The following is a 27,106-nucleotide window of genomic DNA, read 5'->3' on the forward strand; positions in this document are numbered from 1 at the left end:
TCTGATGGCTGCCTTTATGCTGTCCTCTTTGACTCCGGTCTCAGCGGCCATTGTTCATCGTGCTCGCCATGCCACTGTCATTCTCAGCAGATGAAAGTGAGACTTTTTTCAGCACCTACTTCAGTCATCTCTGTTTCTTTTCTTTTGTAGATGCATGCATGTGGAAAAGGCAGAAGCCCTCCTTATGCCTCTATTCCGTGTACAGCCAGGGCCAACTCTTCCTTAGGATAAAAAGGCCTTGTGGTTATTTGTTGATCTGACTCACAGTGAAAAAGCACTCTCGTTTACCCAGAACTACTTTCTTTTAGTTTTAAAGGCTTGTGATGTCTCAAACAACAAATATCTGCAATTTAAGCTTGGTTGTTCTTTTCCATGCAGTCCAGCGCCGGTTCTGACGAAAGGCCAGCCATCAGTGATGTCACAACATTTTACTTTATGTACCATTCTCTAATTCGTGACATGTTGTTCCAAAGAGGGGAGAAAAGGAAAGTCAGAGGGCACACTCATTTTATGATAAGAGCACAAGCAGAGCTTCTGAAATGAAAACTCAACTTGTGAATGTATATGTCCCAAGAGAGCCGAGAGGTTTTGTATCTCTGTAGCGTGCGACAACTCATGATAATACCTAAATGGTAATTGTTCGAAAAGGCAATTTTCAGGCAGTATTTTCAGCAATTTCTTTCTTATCATTTCAGAAAGGACCTGTAAGCTCTAGCAACCTTTGGAAATGCAATTTTCTTCCTGGACTCTGTTGTTTTCTTTATTTTCTTTGCCATCACTGGTGGTCGTTCCAGGTGTTTATTGTCTAGATTAAAACCTCCCCTTTTATAATGGCTTCTTCCCTTACTTTGATTTGCCCAATAAAAACATGGTCTGAGACCCGTACAAAGACATTCAGTAAGCAGGACTGCTTTGTCTTCACAGAAGCAGAGGGCAACCTTCCACTAACAGATAAAACGATAGTCAGCAGTGGCAAAGGATGTGCTGACACCAATGGGTGATAACGAGGAGTGAGCTACAGAAACTTAGAAACTTTGTTTGAGCACAGTGGCTTCCGAAACACTTTTGTGAAGCACATTATTATGCATGATGGATGTAAGACGATGAATGCCACAATGTTATGTTTCCTGACACTAATCTGCACATCTGTATTGTAAGTTTTTTAAAAAGTAAGAACTCGAGTTAACTCAAACAATATCACTTTTTTTTACCCGTAGGTGCCATTTACCTTTTCATAAAGCATAGATTCTGTACATTTTAACAATTAGCAAATTATAAAATTGTCCTGAAAGTTTGAATTTGAACTGCAGGTAAATGTCCATTTTTCACGAAAATGGCTAATGAAAAATTGTTTTTTTTCTTCGTTTTTATACCCCAAGAAACTGATATTAAGCACATCTCAAACTGCAGTCCAAACTGAAGTTAATCAGACCAAGAGATATGGCGCCGTAAGATTTAACTGATCCCCATTTGACTTTTTGTAGAAATGTCTGGCTTTTCGTTCCTTCACGGAGATAGTTCTTCAGTAGGGGCAATGCGCATAGGGGACCCCAACATAAGGACGTCACGTTCACCACTGTAGATGTTGTTGTCGCTGCAAATTCCGTGCCAAGTCTGGATTCTTTTGTACATACCCATAACAAGAGCACATGTGGCCGCAATGTTCTTTGATCTACCTCCGCTTGTGTGCAAGAATTCAGGTGGGGGTTCCAATCGCCTTTGATTTTCGTAACATTTGTTTAATTTTTATATATATTGTATTGGTGGGAAAGATATAAAAAGCCTAATCGCCATTACAGGTTGTTTCTGTGTTATGTGTAGCAGGCACTTGAATTTCTCTTTATATGTAGACATTTTCTAGGGGTGGGACAAGAGGACATGAGACAGGAGAAAGAAGGACATTTGGGCAGCAGTGTTTGTAAAATGGCCACTGTTAGCCAAGTATGTCCAGGTAGATTGGTGAGGCCTTGCCCAGGGCGTGAAGATTCTTGTAGATATTCTTGATGTTGAGCCGCTGCTGGGGTTCTCTTTGCCAACATCCCAACATTATGTCATAGACTTCTTTGGGAGAAACTCTGGGCCTTTCCAAGACGCGTCCTTGGGTGATGCATTCAATAACCTTTAAAGAAAAGAATATAGGAAGTAGATTACTTTAAAACACTAATAAATAGTCTATCTGTTTTAAAAGAAACAATGGTCAGCACTTTGAACAATTCAACTTATAGGTTTTAGTTTTTATTTGAAAAGGTACGAATTATATGTTTACTATAACTAGTATAATTAGCAGAACAGATATTGAAGACAAATTATTTTAAGTTTGTTACAACTCCATTTTTTAGCGACAACTGTACCATCAGACCATATTAATGCTTCCTGATATTTTACTATGGAAGGTTACCTTAATGTCAGCTGCCAAAATTCAGTGTTTGCATACATTATAAACACCACTGACGGAGTTTAGGAAAAGTCATTTCTAAAATGATTAGCAGGGTGCAATGTAACATGTCCTACTACGAGGCAATGCCACAGACATTAGAATTACCGAAATTGTTAACTTCAAACACTGTCACGATTATTGATCTGCCAGGCCGTAAGAGAGGTGATGCTGCCATTTTGCTTTTGCATCAATTATGGGTTAATGCTGAGGCAGGGCAGCCACGGCCCGTGGAGGGAGTTTCGGTGGGGCGGAGAGGTGGGGCGGGGGAGGTGTTGGGTGGGGGATGCTAAAAACTGGAGTATGGATAAAGGATGACATTTAGTACTAGCACTAATTATCCACTGCAGCCAATATTATTTTTTATGGTATGCGATATTGTCCATGGAACTGATGTACAAATAGTCCAGATTATGACTTGACACATTGTACAAATCGATGCAATTATACCTAAAATCCCCATAAAAACTGAATCACAAATAGAAAGTATAAATCTTTTTAATACAAGAATGAATTTGAATTTGAAAAAAACATTACTTTGCCACTAAAACCACAAATTAAAATTAATACTTTGTAGCAAAAACAAATAAAGCAAATAAAAAAAACAATTTAATAAAAATAGTTAATTTTAATCGAAAATTGCGGTTGTATGAGTTAAATATAAATGTATTTGCGGCCTAATCTGCTATTCACTGAGAAAAAATGAAAAACATTTTCAGTCTCAGTTCCTGTGGAAGGGGGGTTACAAGTCATCTACACTGCAATAAGCAGATGACTTGTCTCACATCTGTGGCTTTAAGTAATTTTAGATATTTACTTGCAGTTGGGCTTGTGAGGCGAAATAGGGGCATGCATTTGTATGACATACTGCACTTTACAATGGCTAGTAAGTTTAAGTTTATTTCGGAAAAATGTATTCCATAAAACTCACATTCAATAAAATATGCAAACATTACATTTTCAACCAATCATAAATCTCTCTTTAAAATTCTCCATATAAAACAATCATAAAAACTAAATAAAAGGTTAAAATAAGTGCATGTGCAAAGAAGCAACTGTTAGCAATGCCATATATAAGCTGGCAACTAATCACCACAATAGTTCTCTTTGAATATGCAGTAAAACCATGTACAAGAAAATCTTCCCATTTCCATCTTCTGTGTCATGCAGTAATATTTCATATAAACAGATATTTTTTATATAAGATAGCACACTTGCATCCCTCATTGGGAATGTCTGAGGTGAGTTAAAAGTAGCTGGACATCTTAAACAATTGTGTTCTTAAGCTATAGAATATCTCTAATGAGGCCAAATTATTCTAGCCTAGAATGTTAGGGCCTATCTTTATTAGCCCTAAAGAGAATAGATAGTTACTCATGGTAAAACCAGTGAGATAGGATGTGTTAACCCTTCAATAACCGTAGGGCCTCCATGTGCCTCTGGATACCAAGACATTTACACAGTGGATGTATCTATTTCTCTCTGGACCAGGCAGAAAAACATAGGATAGGATTTCAGTGGCTGACAAGGAACACAAAGTGCAGAAACATGAGGGATCCTCATTCTTGCCTGAATTCCAGGATGCAGTAAATGTCTCAATTGTGAGTGTGTCATAACAGAATTTTAAATATAGGGATGTTGCCATTTGCTGCAATGGATGGTCAAGGAATACTTCATAAGAGGGACTACCAGCAATTAGCAAAAATTGGTTTGTCAGCCTATCAAAGGTAGGGTTACAGTAGAGACCAGCCTGGATGTAGTGAGTTTTTAACTGTGATTTTACAGATGCTACCAATGATCCAGGATCCGTCTAAAAGCAGCTAGGGCCCAGCTTGTCAACCCAAGACTAGACGTATTTAAATCATGAGAAGGTACGGCGACTATTGTGTGTCAGGCGTTCACCATAGTATGGCCTAAGCGCACCGTGGTCGAAATCTCACCCAGTATAAGAGGGGCCTTAATCTAGCAATTTCCCTCACTCATTTTAGTGCAATATCGAGAAACATGGGGGGTTAATGGAGTGCTCTTAGGGAGATGAAGAAGCGAGTGGAAAAACTTAATTTTTCTTGTAATGAGCAAGTATATATGCAAATGCACCAGATTACAGCGCAATAGAAGGCAGCTGCTGGAAATGGCCATTGTTGCAGGTTTATCCCCAATTTATTTGCTTCTTCCTCCTATTTTTCCTGACCTTTTTTTGTTGGCTTTAGTACTTTGGGCACTTTACCACTGCTATAGTGCAAATGCTCTGTGCGTAAAATTTTATTTGATTGGTTATCCATGTTTGGCACATTTGATTTATTGGTAAGTCCCTAATACAGTGCAGTGTGTGTGCTCAGGGCCTGTATATCAAATGCTACTAGTAAGCCTGCATCACTGATTGTGCCACCGACATGAGTAGCCCAGTAAATCTGCCTCAGACTTACCACTGTAGCGTCTGTGCACGCAGTTTGTAAACTTTCATGTCACCCTGTCAAGTGCACCCATTTTCCAGGCCCTAACCTTCCCTTTTCTAACATGTAAAGCACCCCTCAGGTAGGTCCAAGGTACCCCATGGGCAGGGTGCAGTCTATGTAATTAGGAGGACATGTGCTAGTGTGTTTTACATGTCCTGATAGTGAAATACTGCCAATTCCATTTTTCACTATTAAGAGGGTATCTGTCTTATAGGCTAATATGGGAGTTGCTTTGTAACATCTTACAAGTATAGCTTGCAATTGGAACGAGATAGAGAAATTGAGTTTAGGCTCTCTGAACTCAGAGTGTAATAACACATCTTTTTATAGAGATAATTTTTACATTGTGTGTTTGAAAATGCCACTTTTAGAAAGAAGGATTCTTGTTTTGCCATTCTGTGTGCCTCTGCTGGGTTTTGTATGGACTTTCTGGTTTTGGAGTGACAGGAGCTGGGGGTGTGCATTCACAGTAGACAGCCACAAGGGGAGGGAGTTTACGGTATGTCCTGCCTTTCCTGGCTGACTCATAGCTGAAATGAATCACCCTTTGGCTGTATTTAGAGTGGTGGGAAGAGTTTCACTTGCAGTGTCTCCTCTGCACAATGCTGTCACCACCTCTGGTAGTAAGGCTGGGCCAGAAAGGACAGAACTGGTTTGGACTGGGCTCAGAGACCCTTCTCACAAAGAGAACAAGAGAAAATGGGGTCTACGTTTTGGACTTTAAACTCCAGAGAACTAGGTCACTTCTGGACTCAAGAGGAACCTCTGTCAAGAAGAAGAGCTACAAAGAGGAGTACTGTCCCTTTTCTGTGTGTGCTCTGCTGGACTTGCCTGCAGCTGTTGCTTCTGCCAAAGAGTGGACAAAGACTCTGCTTGAAAACGCTTGAGGAAGAATCTCCAATGGCTTGTGTGTGCTGGCCTCCGGTTCTGAAGTCTCAGGGACACAAAGACTTCAGCTGCAACCCACTGACCAGCACCTGGAGTCCTCTGTGCACTCTTATATTCAGAAGGGCGCCAATTCAATTTCCTGGGCTGTGAGAATTATGTGGTTGGTGCAGTAAAGAATGAAAACTAACTCTGATGTCGTCAACAGTACCGCCAGTGATGCTGTGACCTGCACCGAGGCCGAGGGCACCACTGGTGAAGTGCACAATGCTCCTCCCGCCTGCAATGCAACTCTGACAGCCTTTGATGCCTGTACTTATCGGCCTTCCCGATGCCAGCACTCACACCAATGCCATCTCCTCCAGAGCCTGCATCCCGTTTTCACATAGCCGATAACCGACAAAGGTGACTTCACGTACTCTTCGACTTCACATTGCATCACCATGCCGCAAAACTTCCCCTGTCCATGGAGTCAACACTTCGCCTCCTTATGGACTTCACACCTCACCTCCTGTGTGGCAACCAGGAAACCGGTCTCAACTTTGGCACCAACAACACACCTCCATGATGTCATGTATCATCCATAGACTTCGTTTTCCAATGTACTGTTGTTTGGGGATCCATATGACTCTATGCCCAACACAGCACACCTCTCGGTTGGTGCCGCACTTTGGATTTATGTCTGCCACAACGTCATAATTTCACCAGTTGGAGCTTTTTTGTTTCTACAAGTTCCGTTTTTGACATAGCTGTTCGAAAGTCACAATTTGATACATGTATGTTGTATTTTGGGCGTTTTGGCCTTGTTTGGTTTAGCTAAAGATACTTTATTTTTCTAAACGAGTAAGTTGTCCATTTGTATTTTCACTGTGTTTTGAGGACAAATACTTAGCACATTGCCTTTGCCCTAAGCCAGTCTGCTCGTGCCAAGCTACCAAAGGGGTGAGTAGGGGTTTTCTGAAGTGTGTAACTCCCTTACCTTAACTAGAAGGAAGGGTCCCTACTTGGACAAAGGTGCATCCCTCTGCCAATTAGAGATCCCTAGTTCTAACTGCAGCTAATTGGGCCTTCCATTTGTATATTTCTAGGCTGGGAGTAGGGCTCTGGGGGATGTCTTGTAGATCACTGAGGTCTTGTAAATCACTGAGGCTTGATATTGGCTCACAACCCTTCTCTTCTGTATGTGGGGAGACCGTGATTACCTACACTCAAGCATAATACACAAATACTTGAGTTTAAAAATGCGCTACAGGATTTCATTACCCAGGGAGAGAGTTTGTTTAAATGATTTGTGGGGTCTAAGTGCCATGAATATCGTTTTTGAGATATTAATCTCCAGGCCCTTGGTGGCCCATCCAATTTTGGTGCATCTATGTTCCCCTGCGAAAGGGTCTCGACTACATCATTGACATATAAGGAGAAGAGTGTAGGGGGCAATGCACAACTCTGCCTCACTCCTCTGCATATTGGGATTGTGTCAGTTAATTGCCACTGGGAAACCCATTGGACTTGGGCATAGTTGTTATGATGGAGGATTATGAGCTGGGAGAGGACAGCTTCTGGCACCCATAGCTCTTTTAAAGATTCCCAAAGCTGCCTTCTGGGGACCAGGTTAAAGGTTGCTTTCAGATCAGATCATAAATGTGATCGTCTTTACGTCTGGTGTATTTCCAGATAATGAGCAGCAGTCTTAAAACTTGGTCAATGGTGCTGACTTTGGAGCTAAACACTACTTGATATGGGGTAATAATTTCAGTTACCTCAATATAGTTGTTTAATTTATTAAGCAGCTGTATTGCATAAACTTTCTGGAGAGTATACAGAAGGCTAATTGGTCTGTAATTAGCAAGATTCCCCATATCTCTCTTTTTATAGATATAAATATTTGTGCCCCTTCCATGTGTCATGGAATGGGGATCCTCATGCAATGGCATTGGTCAGAGAGTTAACGTAAGTGATCCATACAGACATGACATGTCATGACACAGTAGGTCTCCAGGGATTGTATCTGGCCCATGGACCTTTTCCAGTTTGATAGAGGCAATTGCTACCCTACCTTCCTCAAGTGAAAAGTGAGGATCAGAGGGGATGTTGTTCAAAAGGGAGCGGGGAGGAGCTGTTCATTTTAAGTTGGCCAGTTCATTTAATTGGGTGAAATTATCTATCCAGACCCCTCGATTCAGGTAGCAATCGGTCTGTGGACTGAGGACATACTTCCATGGGCAAACATTTTCCAAAATATCCCTCTTTTTTGCAGTCATCTTTTCATGCTTGCCATGTGGATTTTATTATTTTTGATGCACCCCGTAGTGTACAAACCTCTGGCATGTTTTTGCTTTTGGGTGCATCAACTAGGGCTTTTTTGGCTATGCAATAGTCCTTTGAATTTCATAGTCTACTTTCTTCACTATGGGTCTTGACCAAGGATTTGGTTGTTAAGGCTTTGGTAAAAATCAATTTCAGGAATTCTGCCAGCTCAATATGTATATTTGTTATAGGGATTGTAGAATGGGCAGAAATGGAAGCTTCTAATAAGGCCTGGCAAAAGCATTATATATCTCAGTAAGGGTCTTTTGGTTCCATAAGAATGATGGCCAGGTAATGGACCTGCTTTTATTACCCATTACTGGGATAAAAGTTCAAGGCACGGACGTGCAGGAGACGCTAGACCAACAGCTCCAAATTTTAGCATGAAGGGAATAATGGTCACTCTCCTCCCTATGTTCTGTCTTGAAATCCTCCAATATATCCGGTATTGAAGCTCTGATCAAAGTGTAATCTGGATAAGATAATAGCAGGCTTTTTCTAAATGTGGGAGCTCCCTTCTACTGCCTTTCACATGGCAGCCACTGAGCTCGGGACAAGGTGTATGGAGTTGAGGGAGGGTATACCCTAACACTTGCCCTCCTCCTGCTTGAAGATCGTATCATAGACATATATGGGTTCAAAGTTTATATTAAATTCTCACCCTGTGATCATCAGATCTTTTGGATCAATTAAGCGAACAGAGTGTTGAAGAGCAACCAGTGTAGATGCTGCTGCACTCCTGCTTGTAAGCCTACAATACACATTACATAAGTACATAAATAATCCTTCTGGAGAGCACATTTTTAAACCAAGAATGTCAGATGAGTAAAGATCTAGAGGCACAATATGAGAATATAGGTCTATTTTTACTCAAATCAGAAGACTCCCCCCAGTGGCCTGTCACAAACAGGCAGTAGAGCATTATTATAATAAGAACTATAGCCCAGTTTGTACAAAAGTTCCATAGCCCATGTCTCTTAAAGCAAACAAAGATAACAATAATCCACCTTTATGATGTCTAAATTTGAATTGAGTGTAGCAGATGGGGTTACCTCACCTCCCTTTGGCCACAGATTTGAATCCTCCATTGGCCATGTGCTACCACCACCAGTCTTGAGCATCCAGGGAAGATAGTGGCTCAACAGTATTATTAGTTGGTACATTAAAGATTGATGGACCGTGGATATCAGTGGGTCTGCCCTGGCGATTTGTGAACCTATTAGAGGGTGTGGAGAATGACAGAGGTCTGTAGATGTAGCCCAAGGGGAGGCCCTTTATTTTCCCTGATGCCAAAGGTAGGTTGTTTGTGCGCCTTAGGAGCAAATCTACTAACATGTGAGATTTAAATTCACCAGAACGAGGTCCTCTTCACTGTCTTTTGAGTGGATGTTAAGCCATAGAGTTCTTCTTACCAAAATGATATCTTAAGCTATATCATGAGGCCATCTCAAGTTCACTTTTATCCAGTGCAGAGTCTTGTTTTTCAGGGCCAGGTAGCTTTAAGTTATGCCAGAAGCAATGTTTTGGACATTCTTAAGGACAGCTAAGTAAGGAGTGCAATCGGGGGATGCTGGGATACTTTGTTGTGGCTTTCCCAATATTAGTGCGTGAGTGGGCTGGTTTCGGTCTATCACCAGCCTGCTGTGGCCCCAATTTGTTTTGGAGATACCACTCTAAGTTATCGAGTTGATCTTCGCCTGATGCAATTTTCTTCGGGTGACTAGCCGATGAATCTGGAGGGGGTATGGGATGTGCCTGCATCTGTTGCACCAGATGGGGGACGGTTACTACTCACTGGGGATGATGGTGACTTCTAGGCCATTATTTTTTAGTCTAGATTATCACTTTGGTCTATTAATGGAGCTTGTTTCATTTTTGAAGCTTACACAGGCCTTTATTATCTTGGACATGAGGTTAGTAGTCAGCCCGGGGAAGCCGCACTCAGCTAAGGGGAGAAACACTACACCTTGAAGCATTATCTCTTAGGAGAGCTGGTGGGGTGGCGAGATGTGAAGCAGAGAACTTGGTTCTCTTCTTTGGTTATTTCTTACTAATTACCCTCCTGTATTATGAGGTAGGGACAAGCCGCTTCTAAGACACCCGCGCTGCAGCCAGCTGAAGCTGCTCAAATGTGCTGGCGAGAGTCCCAAGGTCCGCCCTTCGCAAGGTGTTGGCTGGGTGATATTAACATCGGGGCATACAAAATATGTGAAGGAGAGTTCATGAAAACAATCATGTCTGATCGGAAGTTTCTCTCAGACGCCCTTCTTTTTTTGGGGGGGATTATAATTTTACTCCATAAAAAGTCAACAGCTTAAGAGAAAGAGAATGTCAGCATGCATTTTGAAGGTATACTGCACTAGTAGAGAAAGTCACAATTTTTAAAATTCTATGCGGACTGCACTAAATAATTGCAGAATTGACAGTTTTATAAGCTTGTAGTTTGATGGTACTTTGTTTATTAACCTTCTTAAATCTTCCATTGACATTTTTTTATAGTCGATTAATCTAGAGTGGAAGAAAAAGGGCTTACATTTATAAAGCAAATTGCACCTTTTAATGTTTATTGCAAAACTTATAATGTCATATAATCTCATTAAAACCATATCAAAACCACCACAGAACTGACCTTTTAACAAAGCAACACACTTTGATGATAATTTCGTTCTCTTCTAAACCCTTCTGGTAAAAATGTCTATAACTGATAAGAACATTGTAATGTGGAGGCCTCCATTGAATACAATGGAGTGCTCCGGGCTTCTACGGGCCGGTCGAAGCCTGCAGAGCAACATTCCAATGCTGTTTTTGTTCACAACTGTTGCTGTTGCTGTGAGCAAAGGCCTATCCGAGCCTAAAGGGATTTAAACCCCCAAGGGCTCTAAGAGGCCTATGTTTTAGTAATTAAAACATTTTGCCCTCTAGGGGAGGAATTTTCTAATAGCCTTAAAACCCTCCTAATGGGCTCTACTGGTCATTAAAGGCCACTCCCTTGGTAAAGGCCCTCGCCTTCCAATGGGCCTTTAATGCTGGAGCGGGCCTTTAATGGCCGGTAGAGCCCGCTAGGTTGGGCTATAAGGCTATATTAATCCATTTATTGTGATAAATTATGGATGGGTGATAAACCATTGGGACTTTTCTGTTTTGGAGAGGCATGCTTGTGGGTCTACATAATGGACCTTGAGTTCCTGGGAGGTGCACTTATGGTGACTAGGCGTGTTTCAAAAGGCTATTTGCACTTTACCTCTCATGATTGTCTTTTTTAATAGACGTATATCAAGGCATTGCAGAAATGATACTGATGGATTTTTTAACTGCCCTTTATTGTACTAATATGTATTATATATATGTATGAGATGTGTAAATGTGCTTTTAAGTTTTCTTAACCGAAATAAAGTCATATTCACTACTCCATAAATGACTCCAATCTGCTGAATTGTGAACTGAAACGTTCTGCATGAAAAAATTCTACTGAATGGATTCAGTGACCATAAAACTTTTTCAAACATGTCAACACTCCTATCTGGAGACAGTGATACTTGGAGGACATCTGCTAGTTTTTTCTGAGCTTTGCTCGATAGTAGATAGTGTACGAGTTGTAGCAGTTTTTTAGTAAACTACAATCACATGTTCATTTTGCAGCGTGTTCATTCTACGGTGCTTCTTGAATTCTATGTGTGTAGTATTCACTTACATAAAATGGCCTTCAGTCTAAAAAGAACTTTGATTGCTGGAGTCACAGGTTTCACCCTACACTACTTACTAGTTGTAAAATTAAATCACAGTAGATGCATCGTCGGCATTCTTGTATTTAAGATAATTAATACAAATTGCCCCTTCTTATTCATCGGTGTAGTGGTCTTCTTGGGCATGCATATTGGCACAGTTAGCAAGCAGCATTGAACCGAACTATATCTGAAACAATACTTCCTAATTAGATTGTGCCACAAAGGATGTTTGTAGGCGGTAGAGCAGCTTTCACCATCAAGGATGCTCAGAGATTATGACTTTGTGCATCATTGCAAACAATAGGGTACCTCAATCATCCATTGCAGTGACCGACAAGACCTCAGACCTGCATGTCAGAAACTTTGGTGGGATCAGGGCCAAAACTTTTTCAGGTATTTTCTTGGTTTCTCATCCAAGTTATAGTGCGCAATAGTGGGAATCGAGTAAACTGGGGAAAAAGTGTTAGTTGCATTATAAAGGTACAGACTTGCCTGCTTTTTAGTTCGAGCATTCAAGACCTCTTGCACATACTTTAGTACATATGTATTTGTGTGTGCACTTTGTAGGCTCTGGAAATCAGCCCTAGGACTTGTCTGCTTTTTTCTGTTCAACTGCCCATATTTAACTGTCTTGATGGAAAATGACCAGTAGCGGTCAGTAAAATACCAGAATTGCTACCTGCTTGTCCAACTGCCTCTGTTTAACTGTCTTGATAGAAGATGAACAGTAGAGGTCAGTAAAGTACCAGAATTGCTTACTGCTGAGGGACTTTCTGTTTTTTTTCTGACAACTGCCTCTATTTAACGTTTTTGATAGAAAACAACCAGCAGAGGTCAGTAAAATACCAGAATCACTTTAGCATTGTCTAGATTACAGTCCATTGAAATTGTCTTCACTAGCACCCGTCGACAATAATATTTTTTTCAACTCTTGTATTTTCAGTGATATGACTACCGAATTCCCTGATTTTATATTAAAAACAGAGCTTTGGACTATACCTTTTCCCGCTGGAATGATATATTTCCCTCATTCTGTTTCCATACCTGGCACGTCACGCAGTTTGGTGCTTAGTTTCCCTCCATGTTAAAGACAGTAGGTGTTTCAGCACCCAGGTAGATGTGCTGCATAGCTAAATATATATAAGGTCCCAAAGGCGAGATCGATTGCATTGCAAATGCTTGTTTTTTATGATGCAAACGTGAAATGAGCGCGAGGACCCTAGTAGTGTGGCAATATGGACCAGTGCTTAATTTGAGCCAGAGCTTTCCGGTGCTGAGCACCGGCACTTAATTGGTTTCCGGTGCTCGGCACGGCACCTCATTGTCAACACCACACTTAGGGCAGTCTGCCACAAGGTGGTGCTGCTTATGTAATATAGGGATGAGCAGTATAACAGTTGTTTGGGAAAACAATATACATTGAACAATTACCAATACCGGCCTCCTCAGCCATTCCTTTAGCTTTGGGGACCTGGAATAACCTGAACTGTCACATTTACATGCAAGAGAGATGGTATGTAGTTGTTTTGGCAGCAATGACAGGGGCGATAGGTGGTGCAAGCTCCAGTGGCCTCCTGGTCAGAGCCCTGGCACTTAATATTTTACTAATTAAGCACTGGTATGGACCTGGGCCAAAGCCTCCTGTCTTTTATCCCTTCGCAACAGAGGAGCACATGAAACGAAATAGACTTATGACAGAAAGATGATTTCATGGTTCCCAACTGTACCCGTAGGACTGAAGGACATTTTCTTGGTTAGACGGAATCTCTTTCAGTGAAGCGCCTTTGCTAAAAATACAAACATTTGTTTCCCACATTGTGGATGCCTCTGAGCACCATCCCTCCTTTTGATTTGGCCATACCGTACCTCTGTGTTTGACAGCTGAAACCAGGGCTGCTTCCCGTATGTGAAGATCTCCCAGAGGATGACCCCAAAACTCCACACGTCACTCTCTGTGGTGAATTTCCTGTACATTATGCTCTCAGGCGGCATCCAGCGGATAGGCAGCATGGTGTGGCCACCCACCTAAGAGAGAAACAGACATTAACTCACACCACTGCACTGTGAGATGAAGTCCAAAACTGTACATTTGTGATTAATGTTACGTAAAAATAGAATTTCACCACAAACCATCAGAAAGTTGAGTAATCTTCGTTTTTTCGTAAAAGTTTTCCGGTTTTCTAAAGTGTACTGCTGGCTATGAAAATTGGTATACTTTAAATGTATTTCAGTGTAATTTGGAAAAGTGGGCAATGTTGCAGTTGGGTTGGTATTTTGATTGCTGCGCAGCTCTAAAGAGCTTTACAGCTGAAACCAAAAAGCATCTTCATACCAGTGCCATTTCACACACACTGCGCCAGCATCCCACCCAACAGCAATTACAAAATGTTCTTGTCTAAACAACACGAAAGAAGATGGTTAACCTTAGTGTGGCAATTCTCTCTTGATATTCTCTTTTATATAATGATAATGTGTTTTATATACACATGCCAATGCTAGTTTTTTACTTTCCATGCGCAACAAACGAAGAACAACACATATCATTGTTCATTTGAGTTCAGAATAACAAATGACCCCGTGAGTTGTCACAAACAGGTGTTAGCAGTGAGTATTTAACCTGCATAGTTTTTCCTCATTCTAAACTGTACTTGAATAAGGTTTATGATTGTGCGCAGTATTGCTGCGCAAAACAGCTAAATGGAAATGTCCTATTACTTACCGGTAATCTTCATTACTCCGGGTCCCGTAGTCCTCGACACCTTCATACTAACAAGTGGAGATAACCATCTCCAGACAGAAAAAAAAATAAGAGGAATGCTGGGACACTAATACTGCCCCTCCCCCCGGGAGTACATAAGCAGTACTTACCCAGCAGACCTCCTGCACTAACAAGCCCAGACAGGAAGGCCGGCCGCCCGGGAGGGAGGGAGGGGCGCATGAAGGTCTCGAGGACTACGGGACCCGGAGTAATGAAGATTACCGGTAAGTAATAGGACATTACCCCCAGGTCCCTCCGTCCTCGACACCTTCATACTAACAAGTGGAGAATACCAAAGCAGAAAACCCGGCCTTCCGCACGCACAAGCACACCCAGGAAACCACAACAAAAGCAGCCACCCAAGGGAGCACCGCGAAGGAGGAAAGGAAGACCGCAGGAACAGGCCGGCCCGCAACCCAGAACAGGACAGCAAGGACAAGGACCGGAGCCCCAAAGAAAGGAGGCCACCAACCCGAGAAACCGGCAACCGGGACCTGGACCAGGACCAGGACACCAAGACCAGCCAAAACAACCCACCGGAGAAGACCGCCCAGGCCAAAACCAGCAGGAAGGCACACAGGGCCAGGCAGACCCACCAGGAAGACGAGACAACCCGGAAGAAAGCCAAAGAAGGAACGGACAACAGAGCGCAGGCACAAGCGCCCAGCCCCAAAAGGAAGGAGAAGCACAGGCCAGAAACACGGCCAAACTCCCAAAAGAAGGGACCTAAGCCCAAGAGCACCGAGGAGGAAACCCCACCGCGGGGGCCCAACAGGTAACAAGCACCCAGAAGCCGAACAGGACCCAGAACCCTGACCCAAAAAACAGGGATGGGAAGGAACCCCAGAACCCAGCTGAAAGCCCACCAAACAAGGAGAGGCCAACAAGACCGGAAACCAGGCAACAAAGAAAACTCAACCAGGACGGGAACAGAGAAACCGACCACAAGCCCCGAAAACCCCAACCCCAAAGGGATGGAACAAAAGGCAGGAGGGGAGCACAGAGCAACCGGGAAACCCCATCAGCCGGCCAACGAGGCACAGAGGGCAGCACAAAGAAGGCGCCCAAAAGGCACAGGAAACCCACACCCAGGCCAGTCAAGCAGCAAGGGCAGGAGCAGCGGGAAAAGGAAAGCCCAGGGAGCACAGCACCCAGACCACAACCACAAGGCCCCAACCCAGCAACGCCGGAGAGGAGCCAATTAAACCACAAAAAGATTCCAGCAAATCCCAACAGAAACGGGAAGCCAGGACCAGAGCCAAGCAACCCGAACACGCAGGAGAAACAGCAGGCCCAAGCAAACCCCGAAGGAAAGCAGAGGACCAAGCAGCAGGAAACCACAGACAACCCGCAGCCCGGAGGGAGGGACCCGCAGAGTCACGAGCACCACAGAACAGCACCCCAACCAGAGAGGGAGGGGCAGCCAAACAGACCCACACAGGGAACAAAGCCCGGGAAAGCAAGGGAGGAAGGAGCAAGCCAGGAACACAGAACCAGGAAGAACCCGGAAAAGGCCGGCAACAAACCCCCAGAGCAGGCCAAAAAGGCCAGCACAGCCCGAAACCCAGAAGGCACAGCCCGAAGCCACACACAACCAGCAGGAAGCCGGCAGAACCATAGCCACAGAACCCCACACAGGCCCCCAATACCGGGAAAAACAAGCCCGGGAAGAGAACCAACAGCATGAGAAGGCCCAGAAGGAACCACCAAGAAGCGGCCTCAATGCAGAACACCCCGCCAGGACCCAAAGGGACACCAGCCAGGAAGCAGAGCCCAAAAAGGAGCCCAACAAGCAGGAGCGGCACGCCCCAGCCAAAACCTCAGCCAGGCACCCACCAAGGGAACCAGGCGAGACCAGAACCACACAGCGAGATGACAGCATCCAGCAGCCCCAGGAGGCCAGTCAGGCACCAACCCGGCCCAACCAAACACAAACACCGCGCAGACAGCGGAGCACGGGGGCAGCAAACCAACCCGGAGAACCGGAGGCACCCCAGAAAACGGCAGCAGCCAGGAGGCACCAGCCAGGAACAAACCAGGCAGGCACCAAGGGAGAAACAGGAGGGGCGGACAGAAAACCCAAGAAGCAAGCCAAAGGCAAGCACAGGGGGAGCCAGCGCACAAGCAGCCCATCCAAGCACACAGAAACGGCCCCCGGACAACACCAGAAGCCACAGGCCGGAGCAAAGGGAGGCAGCAGGAAGACCCAGGCAGGCACCCAACCAAGCACCCGGCAGGGAACAGACGAGAACAAGCGCAGGCAGGGAGGAACAGAACCCCAGGGGACAGAACACCCCAAAGAGCCCCCGGCACGGAGCAGGCAATACTCTACAGGAACCAGGCACAGCCCAGGGGACGGGAGGAACCAGGCCAGAAACCAGGAGCCCCAGACACCCACCATCCATACAGAAGCCAGCAAGGGAAAAACTAGGACACCCAAGCGGAACAGAGGCCCCAAGAGCCAGCCCGCAGCGGAGGCAAGGGAGAACAACACGGCAGGCCAACCCGAACAAGGGGAGCCAACAGGCCTTCCCCCCCCCCCCACGCATGTAGCGGGCCAAGGAGCAGAAAACACTGACCCACCAGCAGGCGGGGCAGGGAGCCTGAAGCGGACGGGCATACCAAAAGATCAGCAGAGGGCAAGGGGCAAGCCAGCAGGCAGGAAAACCCCAACAACACAGGGAATCCCAGGAGCAAGCAAAGGCAGAGCCGGCGAAAAGGAAACAGCCATCACAGAGTCGACCAGAACCCACGCCAACCCGAGACAGCCGTCAAACAGAAAGAGCAAACGCCCACAGAGCCATCCAGAGCCGGGGCACCCCTGAAGAAGAGACCCAGCAGGAGAAGACCCCCGGAACGCCCACCACCGCAGAACAGCAAGACCCGGGGCGGCCCGGAGGCAAGGAAGAAACGAAAAAGACGCACTCCAGAAGGCAGGCCAGGCAACACCCCAGGACAGGCAGCAGCCGGACAGCAGGACAGCCGGGGCCAGCCCCGAACCCACGGGCCACGAGCAGAAGGCGCAGGCCAACGCCAAGCAGCACCAAGAAGCAAAAAAGGGGGTGGCGAAAAACAGCCAGAGCGGGGGCCAACACCACAACAAGGCCCCCACCGTAAAGAGACCAAAACCAGGTCAAGGCTGAGGCACTGCACCCAGGACATTTCAACAGAGCTAACAGTAGGAAGAAGTCGCCAACATCCAGCCCCAGCGGAGCAGAAGGCAGGAGGGTCGAACTGGAAGGTCCATTGTAAACCCCACAAAACAGGAGCCCGCATCAACGGCACCACAGCAGGGAACGGAAACAAAGGGATGCGATACCCACATCTCCAAAAGTACACATGCCACAGAGAAAACAAACAGTGAGGACATGGGGCGCAGCCAGTAAAAAAGCCACAGCACCACACATAAGCACGTACACCACCATGCCCAAACTCGAAAGTGCGAGACCGGGTATATAGGTCCGTGGAAATAAGAGCCCAAGACCCACCGAGGCGGGGAACTGAACCCTGGTCCCGGGCTAGACCTCTGCAGCAGGGACCATCGCTCTAACCATTGGGCCACACTCCTCCACTTGAAGATACACAGCAGCTGAAAAACAGACAGGGAGAAAGCGATCCACGCCCGCAACATAATACCCTGAAATGACCAGTGTCAGGCTGGACAGAAAACAGAGTCACGCAGCAGACGATCCCAACATGATGGTCAGACATCACTCAACATCATGCAACAGTAGACATGAGCAGGAAAAGCGACGTGCAAAGAACAGGATACAAATCGGATACCCAGTTCCAGCGTAGCCCCCCCGTCCTAGGAGGAAAACATGCACAGGAGAAACATAGCCCTGGGACATCCCGGCACAAACCTCCCCACAGTACAGCTCAGAGGCAGAGCGGAAGCATCCCATGCATGAGGCCCCGGGCTCAATCCTCGGCATCTCCAGTAGTCTCCGTGCAGAAACTAGGCATTATACCAGAAGGCTAGCCTGCCATCAATCCGCGTCAGCAAACGGAAAGAAAACGGGCAGGAACCACCCACAGGCCGACAGCAGCACCAACACAGCAATCTCCGTCCCCCCGTGACAGCTCACCTACAAAGACAGGAACATACAGAGGAACAAAAAAAGACCCTGAAACGGGACACACCCGGAGCGGGGGCCAACCCCAGGAACAAGGCCCCCACCCCACCGGTGTACGAGAAACCAGCAGGAGTCACTTCTGCACACAGAGAGAGATAGCAAAATACCGCAAAGCGGGACTCACCCGGAGCGGGGGCCAGAGCATCACCAACAAGGCCCCCACACAAACAGCCGGCACCGGACTCCAAGCATCCAGCGCAGCGCGACTCCCACCCGGCCAAGCTCGGGGAGACGCGCACAGCGACCCGGAAGCAACCGGGAGGCGGCGCACCAGCCGCAAAGGGCCGGTAGGAATCCGGAATACCAGCTAGGAACAAGCCATGCCTCCCAGCAAGCCCGGCAGGCCGGGAGGCAGGCACACCAGGAAACATCACCACTGCCCGCGAAGCCAGGCAGCCGGGCAGAGGGAGCAGAGAAGAGCCTGCACGCCACCCCAGCCCAGCAGGAGCAGGTGCAGGAGCAGCAACAGCAACAGCATCCATCAGTCCATTCTGTCGAAGACAGAAAAAAAGAACAGGAGGTCTGCTGGGTAAGTACTGCTTATGTACTCCCGGGGGGAGGGGCAGTATTAGTGTCCCAGCATTCCTCTTGTTTTTTTTCTGTCTGGAGATGGTTATCTCCACTTGTTAGTATGAAGGTGTCGAGGACGGAGGGACCTGGGGGTAATGCTCGACAATGTCGGCCACAGAGTTTATACAATTCATATCGGTCTTCTTTGTGTATGCACTTTGAGTAGATTAAATAGTTTTTTTATATACATTTAAATTCTTACAAAATATGCACATGCAGTTCATTGACTTGTCTGTATAGATTTAAGCAATATCCAAATACAAGGGGCCTCATTTATGACTTTCTGCCGTAGGGAAGCGCAGCAGGCCTTCCTGCTGCACTTCCCTACGGCAAAAGAAAGGGGCAGAAATGCGCCGTATCTATAAGATGCGGCGCATTCCTGTCCTTTTCCCCTCCGCCGGCGCACAATGGGCTGCCTGCGCCAGCGCAGGCACCCTTGCACCATGGTGCAAGGGTGCCTGTGTTGCGGGGAAGATTATTTTTGTACAGGAAGGGAAACCTTTCTGTACAAAAATAATCACAAGAGGCTTTTCCTCTTTCCATGTGTGCTGCAGAATGCAGCACACATAGAAAAAGGAAATACGAGGAGAAATAAAGACATTTCTCCCTGTTGCGCCTCCCTTACGCCTCCCCTGGGGAGGCGTAAGCTTTTGGCACTGCTTCAGAGTTACGAATCTGGGGCAGTGTCAAAAGGCCATGGATGTTGCTGGGAACGCCCCCAGCAACACCCATTGCACGCCCCTTTAACGCAGAACACTGCGTTAAAGGGACTGATATTTATCAGGCAGCATTACGCCACAAAAACTGGCGTACTGCTGCCTGCTAAATACCACGCAGGCTTCTGCGCCACGGAACTTCATGAAAAGTGAAGTTCCGATGGCGCAAGGGGCCTCATAAATGAGGCCCCAGGAGTCTCATTTATAAAGGCCTTGCGCCACTGGTGCGTCACTTTTTCCCATTTTAAAAGTGACGCAAAAGTGGCGCAAGTCCTTCATAAATAAGGCCCAAGGTCCTTTGGGTTGAACTGCTGCGCACAGCTACGATCGATAGAAAATTTGTAAGCCATATCATGGCATAGATGAATGGAATGTGGAATCTACCCGACTGCATGTATTACTGAATAATAAAGTAATCCTAAAACCCTCCTAATTACAAACGTGGTGACATGATGATATCAGGAAAGCCAAGGGATGTGGACATTCTATCCCAAGCACTATTAAGTGGCATAAATAGGTGAAAATCATGAAGAACCCAGCATAGCAGTGTTCATTTTCTCACTGATAAAAAACCCTCAGCCACACTCTATGCTTGTTGAGGGTATGGGCAAAATGGCACATCGTGCGGAAAATCATGCAATACATCCCTCCAGAACAGGCCATTCTCAACATCAAGCGCATGCCTCAGACAGAAAACAAAAAAAATCAAAATAATAAAATAATCAAAATAATTTCGACAGTCTTGGAGGAAAAACCCTTTAGACCACTTCGAAAGCCCATAATACTGCTCCATTTTCCACCATGTACAGATAACTGCAAACATGCACATCCAAACTATTCTGTCCCAGCTATAATGAAAAGTGGGTGGGGCCGGCGTCGGCATTGCTGCACTATCGCACCTGTGAAGAGCCCGAATGTATATGCTTTGGCCACTTGTCTTTTCGAGTAATTTCACTTCGCACATAAAGTGACAAGACCCACATCACAGCTTCAGCCCAGTGGTGCCACAAGCAGGCATTCAGAATCCATTGGTCATATATATGTCCTCAACAGACCTGGCCTGACACCTGTCATGCACCAGAAGGTCACAATGCCCTTAAAACACGTACGTGCTCGAACCTTCAGAATTCCAAAGGTCTGCTGCTTGCTCACAACAAAATATTTTACATGCACGTCTTTTCACATGAGCTTGGCATCATAAATCATAACAAATGTAAATTAATATAAAGAGGACGGCGGCTGCTCTCCATTCACCGCGTGGTGTCGCTTTATGGATGCCACAATGACAATTTATATGAATTAAACTAAGTTTGCACCTGCACAAAGTTGGATACTCCAGAGAGAATGATGTTTGCATACTGAATATACATCATTCCTTTCTCTCCAAAGCATGGCTAGTGATTAAACCCCTTTTGTTTAAACATATGCTTTATATATGTGTTGCTTTAAATGACTATACATTAAGGTTTTTGTTACAAATGGAAATTATTTTCTTTAGCACTTCACAATTAGAAAATTTTCATTGGGTGGTTCAAGGTTCATTACAAAGTCTAGAGCTTTCTTCCACTTCATACTCCGGCATCTGAGTAGTCTATCCTACAAAACAGTCTCATGTTGACCCGCCCGGTGTAATTATAAACTTCTATCTACAAAGCAATTGCAATTCTCTCATGGGATTCTCGATTTAATTGTACATCTGACTTTGGGTGGCCCACAAGCTCTCTTCTCTTGTGCATTTTATGAAGGGCTACGCCTCCCGTATTCCTGAAACATCCTAAACTATGTGGGAATATTAATACAAAAATATAATTTCATAAATGTTGTGGCCTAAATAGCACTCACAAAAATATTCTTCAATCAGTTATAGCTGTTCTCCTTTTTTACCATATACTCTACTGGAGAGATATTTTTGCAAATGATAAGTCAAAAACTTGGAGCATTAATTGGATCCGGTTTTAGGACTTTAAAAGAGTCTCAAGCGTTTATTATAAGCGGAATTTCCTTTTGTGTGCGAGAGCTTTCCACTTCCTACTTTTGATTATCCAGGTACTTAAATAACTGTGAAACCCCATGTATGTTGTTGCTCTTGCTTTTCATGGGCTATTGCAGTGTGCAGTTTTCGAAAAAGCCTCATAATAGGTGATTATTTCAAGGAATGCGTGTTACCATGCTGTAAGACTGAATTGATGTTACCCTAACGTTTTGTTTAAAGACAAAATCTGTATCTAAGGTATTGTTTTATAAACCGAGAAACCCTTGATGGAGGCAGAATATGATATGCTCAGCATTATCATTAAGTATGAAATTAATGATCACTCGAGATCACTGCAAATAATGGATATTAACCCTTTGAACAGTTCAACACTAATGTAAAAAGATGCTTTTCGGCCCCTGTCATGAACAGGTACACTGGCTACCAGCACGGATGAGCACCTCTTTATATGCATTGTAAGTGAATTCATTTAACCCATTAATTCTCCAAGTCGGAACATAGGGGCATATTATCAACGCTGTGCAAAAAATACCGCACAGCGTTGATAACGTGGAAAAATCTATCGCCGATTTCACATCGCCTGTTAGCAGCGTATTCTCAAGACTAAAGCCAACAGGCGATGTGAAATCGTCGATAGGTCGCATTAGCGCGTGAAAACAAGCGCTGTTTTCTCGTGCTAATGTGTGCATTGATAATATGGGGGGGTGGATTCAGCTTTATGATCCACCCCCCTTATGTTAACAATGCCTAACACGTACTAAGAGCAGGCATTGGGAGACCTGCGATAGACGCGTTTATCGCAGGTCTCCTTCTCCCAAGGCCTGCCTTGTGAATAAGGCAATCCCACCTCCAACCACATTTTACATGTGGTTGGACGTGGGAACGCCCACCCTGCATCTCATTAGCGTTATTCATCGCCCCCAGCGTGGGGGCGATGAATAACGCATGAAATGCGACGCTTACCAGAGTTAGCGACGCTTTGATAATAGGGCGATAATAAATTCATGCGTTAGCAACCGGAAAAGGTCACTAACACATGAATTAAGGCCCTTGATAATATGCCCCATAATTCTCAGACAGCTCAAACTCTGCTAACAAATAGAAATCAAAAGGAAATATATGGGATTTCAACTACATACATAGAGATTCCCCCTCCCCCCTCATTCCGGAGTTAGTGGGTAGTGGAGGTATATAATATCAATTTAGCAAAACAAAGGGTCCGGAACTTGCCACGATTGTTAGATTGTTAGATTTGTCATGGCATGTGCCCACTAGAGTCTTGACATGAAACTGCCCTTTCTTTCCATTTTAGAAATGTCATGTGGTGCAGTTGGAAACGGCTGACATATCTGCACAGTTTTTTTCTTCATCACCATAGCATTTCCTCACCTCATCTTCCCTCGACCTCCCACATACTAAAACGAACAGCGACAGAAAGGAGATGACAGCCAGACCGGCTAATCCTTCTGCTATCAAACGTAGCTTCCATCTTGCCTTCCTTTTAAAGTGAAAAATGGTTTCCTTTCATAGGATTTCAAAGAACTCCCAGATAAACCACCTGCTCACATCCTTTGCTTACACTGCAGCTTCTCTGCCTCCCGTCACGGGGCTCCATATTAAGAACAGAATTCCTGCACTGGAACTTGAAAGACGCCTTCCAATATTTTAGCATGTGGCAGGTTTTTTTGTATTCACGGGTAAGATCACAAACAATGTGGGTTATTTCTATACTCTCGACATTTTTTCAAAAACTCTGGTGCACCGGATAACATTTTAACAACTCGGTAAGAATAATTCCAAAATGCATAAGTTTCCGAAGTTACCTTCTCCTCTGTTATGTTATTAATTATGCCCTCTGAACCCACGTCTTTACTCTTCCGTCTTGTGTGACATATTTAAGTGCTGGCCAGCTAAGGTAAAGGTCAATTGTGAAATGTTATACCAAAGACTCATTTGAAAACACTTTTATCGACTTTCTCGTCTGGACTGCTCCTTTAGACACACACATTTAAGTGTTCTGGTGCTGCTCTTCATTACTTCTTTTCGCTGTTAGGTGAGCTATCTTAAAACAAGTTACTCATATTTTAATTGCAAAGAGAAAACAAACAATTAAGAAGGTTATGCTGACACAGGCTTGTCTGTGAAATATGTAAACATGCCATTAACTGATAATAGCCGGTCCCAGGATGCTTGTTTCAGATCCAGAAAAGACCTGGCTTGGAAGTTCGGGTCAAACTGTTCCCACGAGGCACACGGTCAAGAATGATTTGCACATGACTGGGTCTGAACTGGGGAGCTGAATTTAGCTAAAGAAAGATGATGGATTCAACACAGATCTGTGACTGTGGGATAGTGTCTGAAAAGTGTCAGTGCTTCGTCCATCTTCTCCTTGTGTTTGCTTTGACCAATAATAGTCATCAGGCAACAAAGTTCATGAATAAACTCAAATGTAAGCTATTTTTAGCATTTACGGCCATATCCTAAAACCTGCATCTAGTAATTACTAAGATGGTTTATGAATTTGTGGAACTGCCAACTAGTTTTCGTTCATTACTGCATAAAGCTAGACTACATCCTATTACAGGCAGTCAACCTGTGTGCTGACAGTTGCTTAAAGACTGACTGGCTGATGTCCAATAATGCACGTGATAAAACTGCCTAAACAGGTTTTTCTTCTCTGGCCTAGTCAATCTCTTCTGCTGCCAACTGGTTGGTGTCATATGATGGGAACACATGCGTCTCTGTCAGGCTCAGTCCGCTGATTGGAGTCACATACACTACCAGCTTTTTATTACAATTGAAAAATTAGGTTAAATCTACATCTTTTTATATCCCTGTTCCCCTTGGAATATTGTATCTGTTATAGTTGCCTCATGCTCCTGAGTAGATCATTCAGCGACGGCTCGTGGAGGGAGTTACGGTGGGGCAGGAGGGTGGGGAGGGGGAGGGACAGGGTGGAGGTTGCTAAAAACCGGCATATGGATAATTGCAGGTAAGTAAACAATTTAATTAATAAAACGAATTTCGTAGCTCGCACACATTTTGCGATGCAAGGCGCACTACGAAATTCGTTTTATTAATAAAATTGTTTACTTACCTGCAATTATCCATATGCCGGTTTTTAGCAATCTCCACCCTGCCCCTCCCCCTCCCCACCCTCCTGCCCCACCGTAACTCCCTCCACGAGCCGTCGCTGAGATCATTGCTGTTGTACCCTTCCACATACACTAATGCCTAATGAAAGTGCATCTACTGGAGTCTTTGGGTCTACATATTCAATAAACAAAAAAGAGGACAGATCTATGTAAAAAGCTAAAGCTTTATGCTCTGTCTATTACTGATCGAGGGAAGGTTTGTGTGAATATGTGGGAGGTCAAGGAAAAATACAGTGCGAAACTGATGTAATGATAATCAATACTACATAGATATGTCAACAGACTCCAACTTCACAATATAAACATTGCACATCATATGCATCTAAAATTAAAGCAAGATTTATTGTCAAAACATTGTGGGTGTTGGACTTGGCCCTTTTGGCAGGTTCACCCCTAAACGTTTTGCTTTTAAATGTGACCTGGTGTTAGTTGTTTTTGGCTTCTGCGCACTTTAACACTGTGTCCCAGTGTAAAGTACGTGCGCACTCTGAGTGCATGTTGTGACATTGGCCTGCCCTGCCATAGGAATGCATGGGTAATATGTGTGTCCATGGTAGTTCCTGATGTGAGAGGAGTGCAGGGGCGAGTTTGATATGTGCGAACTCGTGAGATTAAATGCTGCACGATGATGTGCGCAGATTTATTGTGACTAGTGTAGAAGTGCCACTTCCAAAAGTTGGGATGTCTGTGTGCAGTGAATGATGATTGCCTGTCTGGCTTGTGAGTGACAGGAGCTGGCTGGTGTGCTTGGCTCCAGGATTCAGGATGGGTCTGCCCGATGGTGAATGGGGAGTTCTGTATATAGATGGGAGGGAGGAATGCACCTGGGACCTAAATAGGGCTGTGCCTTCCCTCCACAATTCTGGCTCCACCCCCTGTGGTGCGTCCGATGTCCCTAGCCTGCCCTATGAATAGGGAGAGGGGCTGAGCAAAAGAAAGTGCTCAAGAACCAGTTGTAACTGGTTTTCCCCCTGCCCTACAGCCTTAGACAAATGAAGTTTGTGTATAAGAAGGGGGCTGTGACCCCATGAATTTGTTCACTCTTGTTCCTGACTTGAGGGGGGCCTGCTGCTGCTGGGTGCCAGGAGGAACCGCCACTGGGGACTGCTTCCCTGCTGGTGGGCCCTGTGTTCTGGCACCTGGGCCCAACCTTTGCCCCCCCGTGCCTGCAGAAAGACTTCCCCTGGACTTTGCCTCTAAAGCACCTGGGGAGCGCTATATCTATATTGCTGGGAGAAGCGCTGGACTTTGGTGCTGGGAGCGCTTTTTTTTCCTCCTGGCGAGCGCTTCTGCTTTGAACTGCAGCATGGAGCTGCGATCGCCTTCCAGAGGGAGTACCCGGCGTGGGGATCCCCCTGCCTGGGTGCCCTGATCAGGCGGGTGCCTACCCCGCATATTTGCCTTGTTATACCCCTAGCAGGTGCCCACCCCACCAGGGACTGCGTGTAGAAGATCGGGAGCCTACCTAGTATGTCGGCCCACAGCCACCGTAAATTGAAATACTAAGGGCCGCCACTCTGCCCGCGGCGACCCGGAAGTACAGGGGAGAAAACAGGAAGCGGACAGGAGCCCACCCCACGCTCCTGTACATTAAAGACGATCGCCCGGCTCGGCAAACAGTGGGTAGCTGCATTGTTTAGGCCTGTTCTTTTCCGCTGTTGCTTTTTACTGTCTAGGGAGCCCGCCTTGACTATTTGGACAGACGACATTTGAGCTCCAGGGAAGGCCAGCTGGCCTGGGGTCAGTACCTTTGGGATTCTTGTGCAAGAGGATTGGTGATTTGTGGTTATGATGATAACTGCTTAATGTGATTTATGCGTAATGTGCAATGCCTTTATGCCTGTGATACCTCTTACTATGTTTTCATGATTAGGAAGTTGTTTTGCCTAGTATAGTTTATGCTAGTGAGTTCATGTTTTCCCTGCGTGATCTATGCCAAAGGTGATTAGTATTGCGTACTGTGTACTTACC

General features: G+C 45.2%; 1 protein-coding gene across 3 annotated transcripts in view; it reads right to left on the reverse strand.

The window, feature by feature from the left end:
- Nucleotides 1–1,757: 1,757 nt before the first annotated feature.
- NTRK3 (neurotrophic receptor tyrosine kinase 3) overlaps nucleotides 1,758–27,106 on the reverse strand; it is a 1,577,634-nt gene continuing 1,552,285 nt past the window's right edge. For 2 of the 3 annotated variants that reach the window (XM_086958116.1, XM_086958115.1), the window contains exons 17-18: nucleotides 13,674–13,832; nucleotides 1,795–2,119 (exon numbers count right to left, since the gene is read on the reverse strand). In XM_086958116.1, the coding sequence (XP_086814242.1) occupies nucleotides 1,934–2,119; nucleotides 13,674–13,832 (345 nt within the window). In that variant the 3' untranslated portion in view covers nucleotides 1,795–1,933. Of the gene's footprint in view, nucleotides 2,120–13,673; nucleotides 13,833–27,106 lie in introns of all 3 variants that reach the window. The other variant, XM_086958117.1, reaches the window with a different exon arrangement.

This window comes from Lissotriton vulgaris, chromosome 2_1 (genome assembly GCF_964263255.1).
Source record: "Lissotriton vulgaris chromosome 2_1, aLisVul1.2, whole genome shotgun sequence".
NCBI lineage: Eukaryota > Metazoa > Chordata > Amphibia > Caudata > Salamandridae > Lissotriton > Lissotriton vulgaris.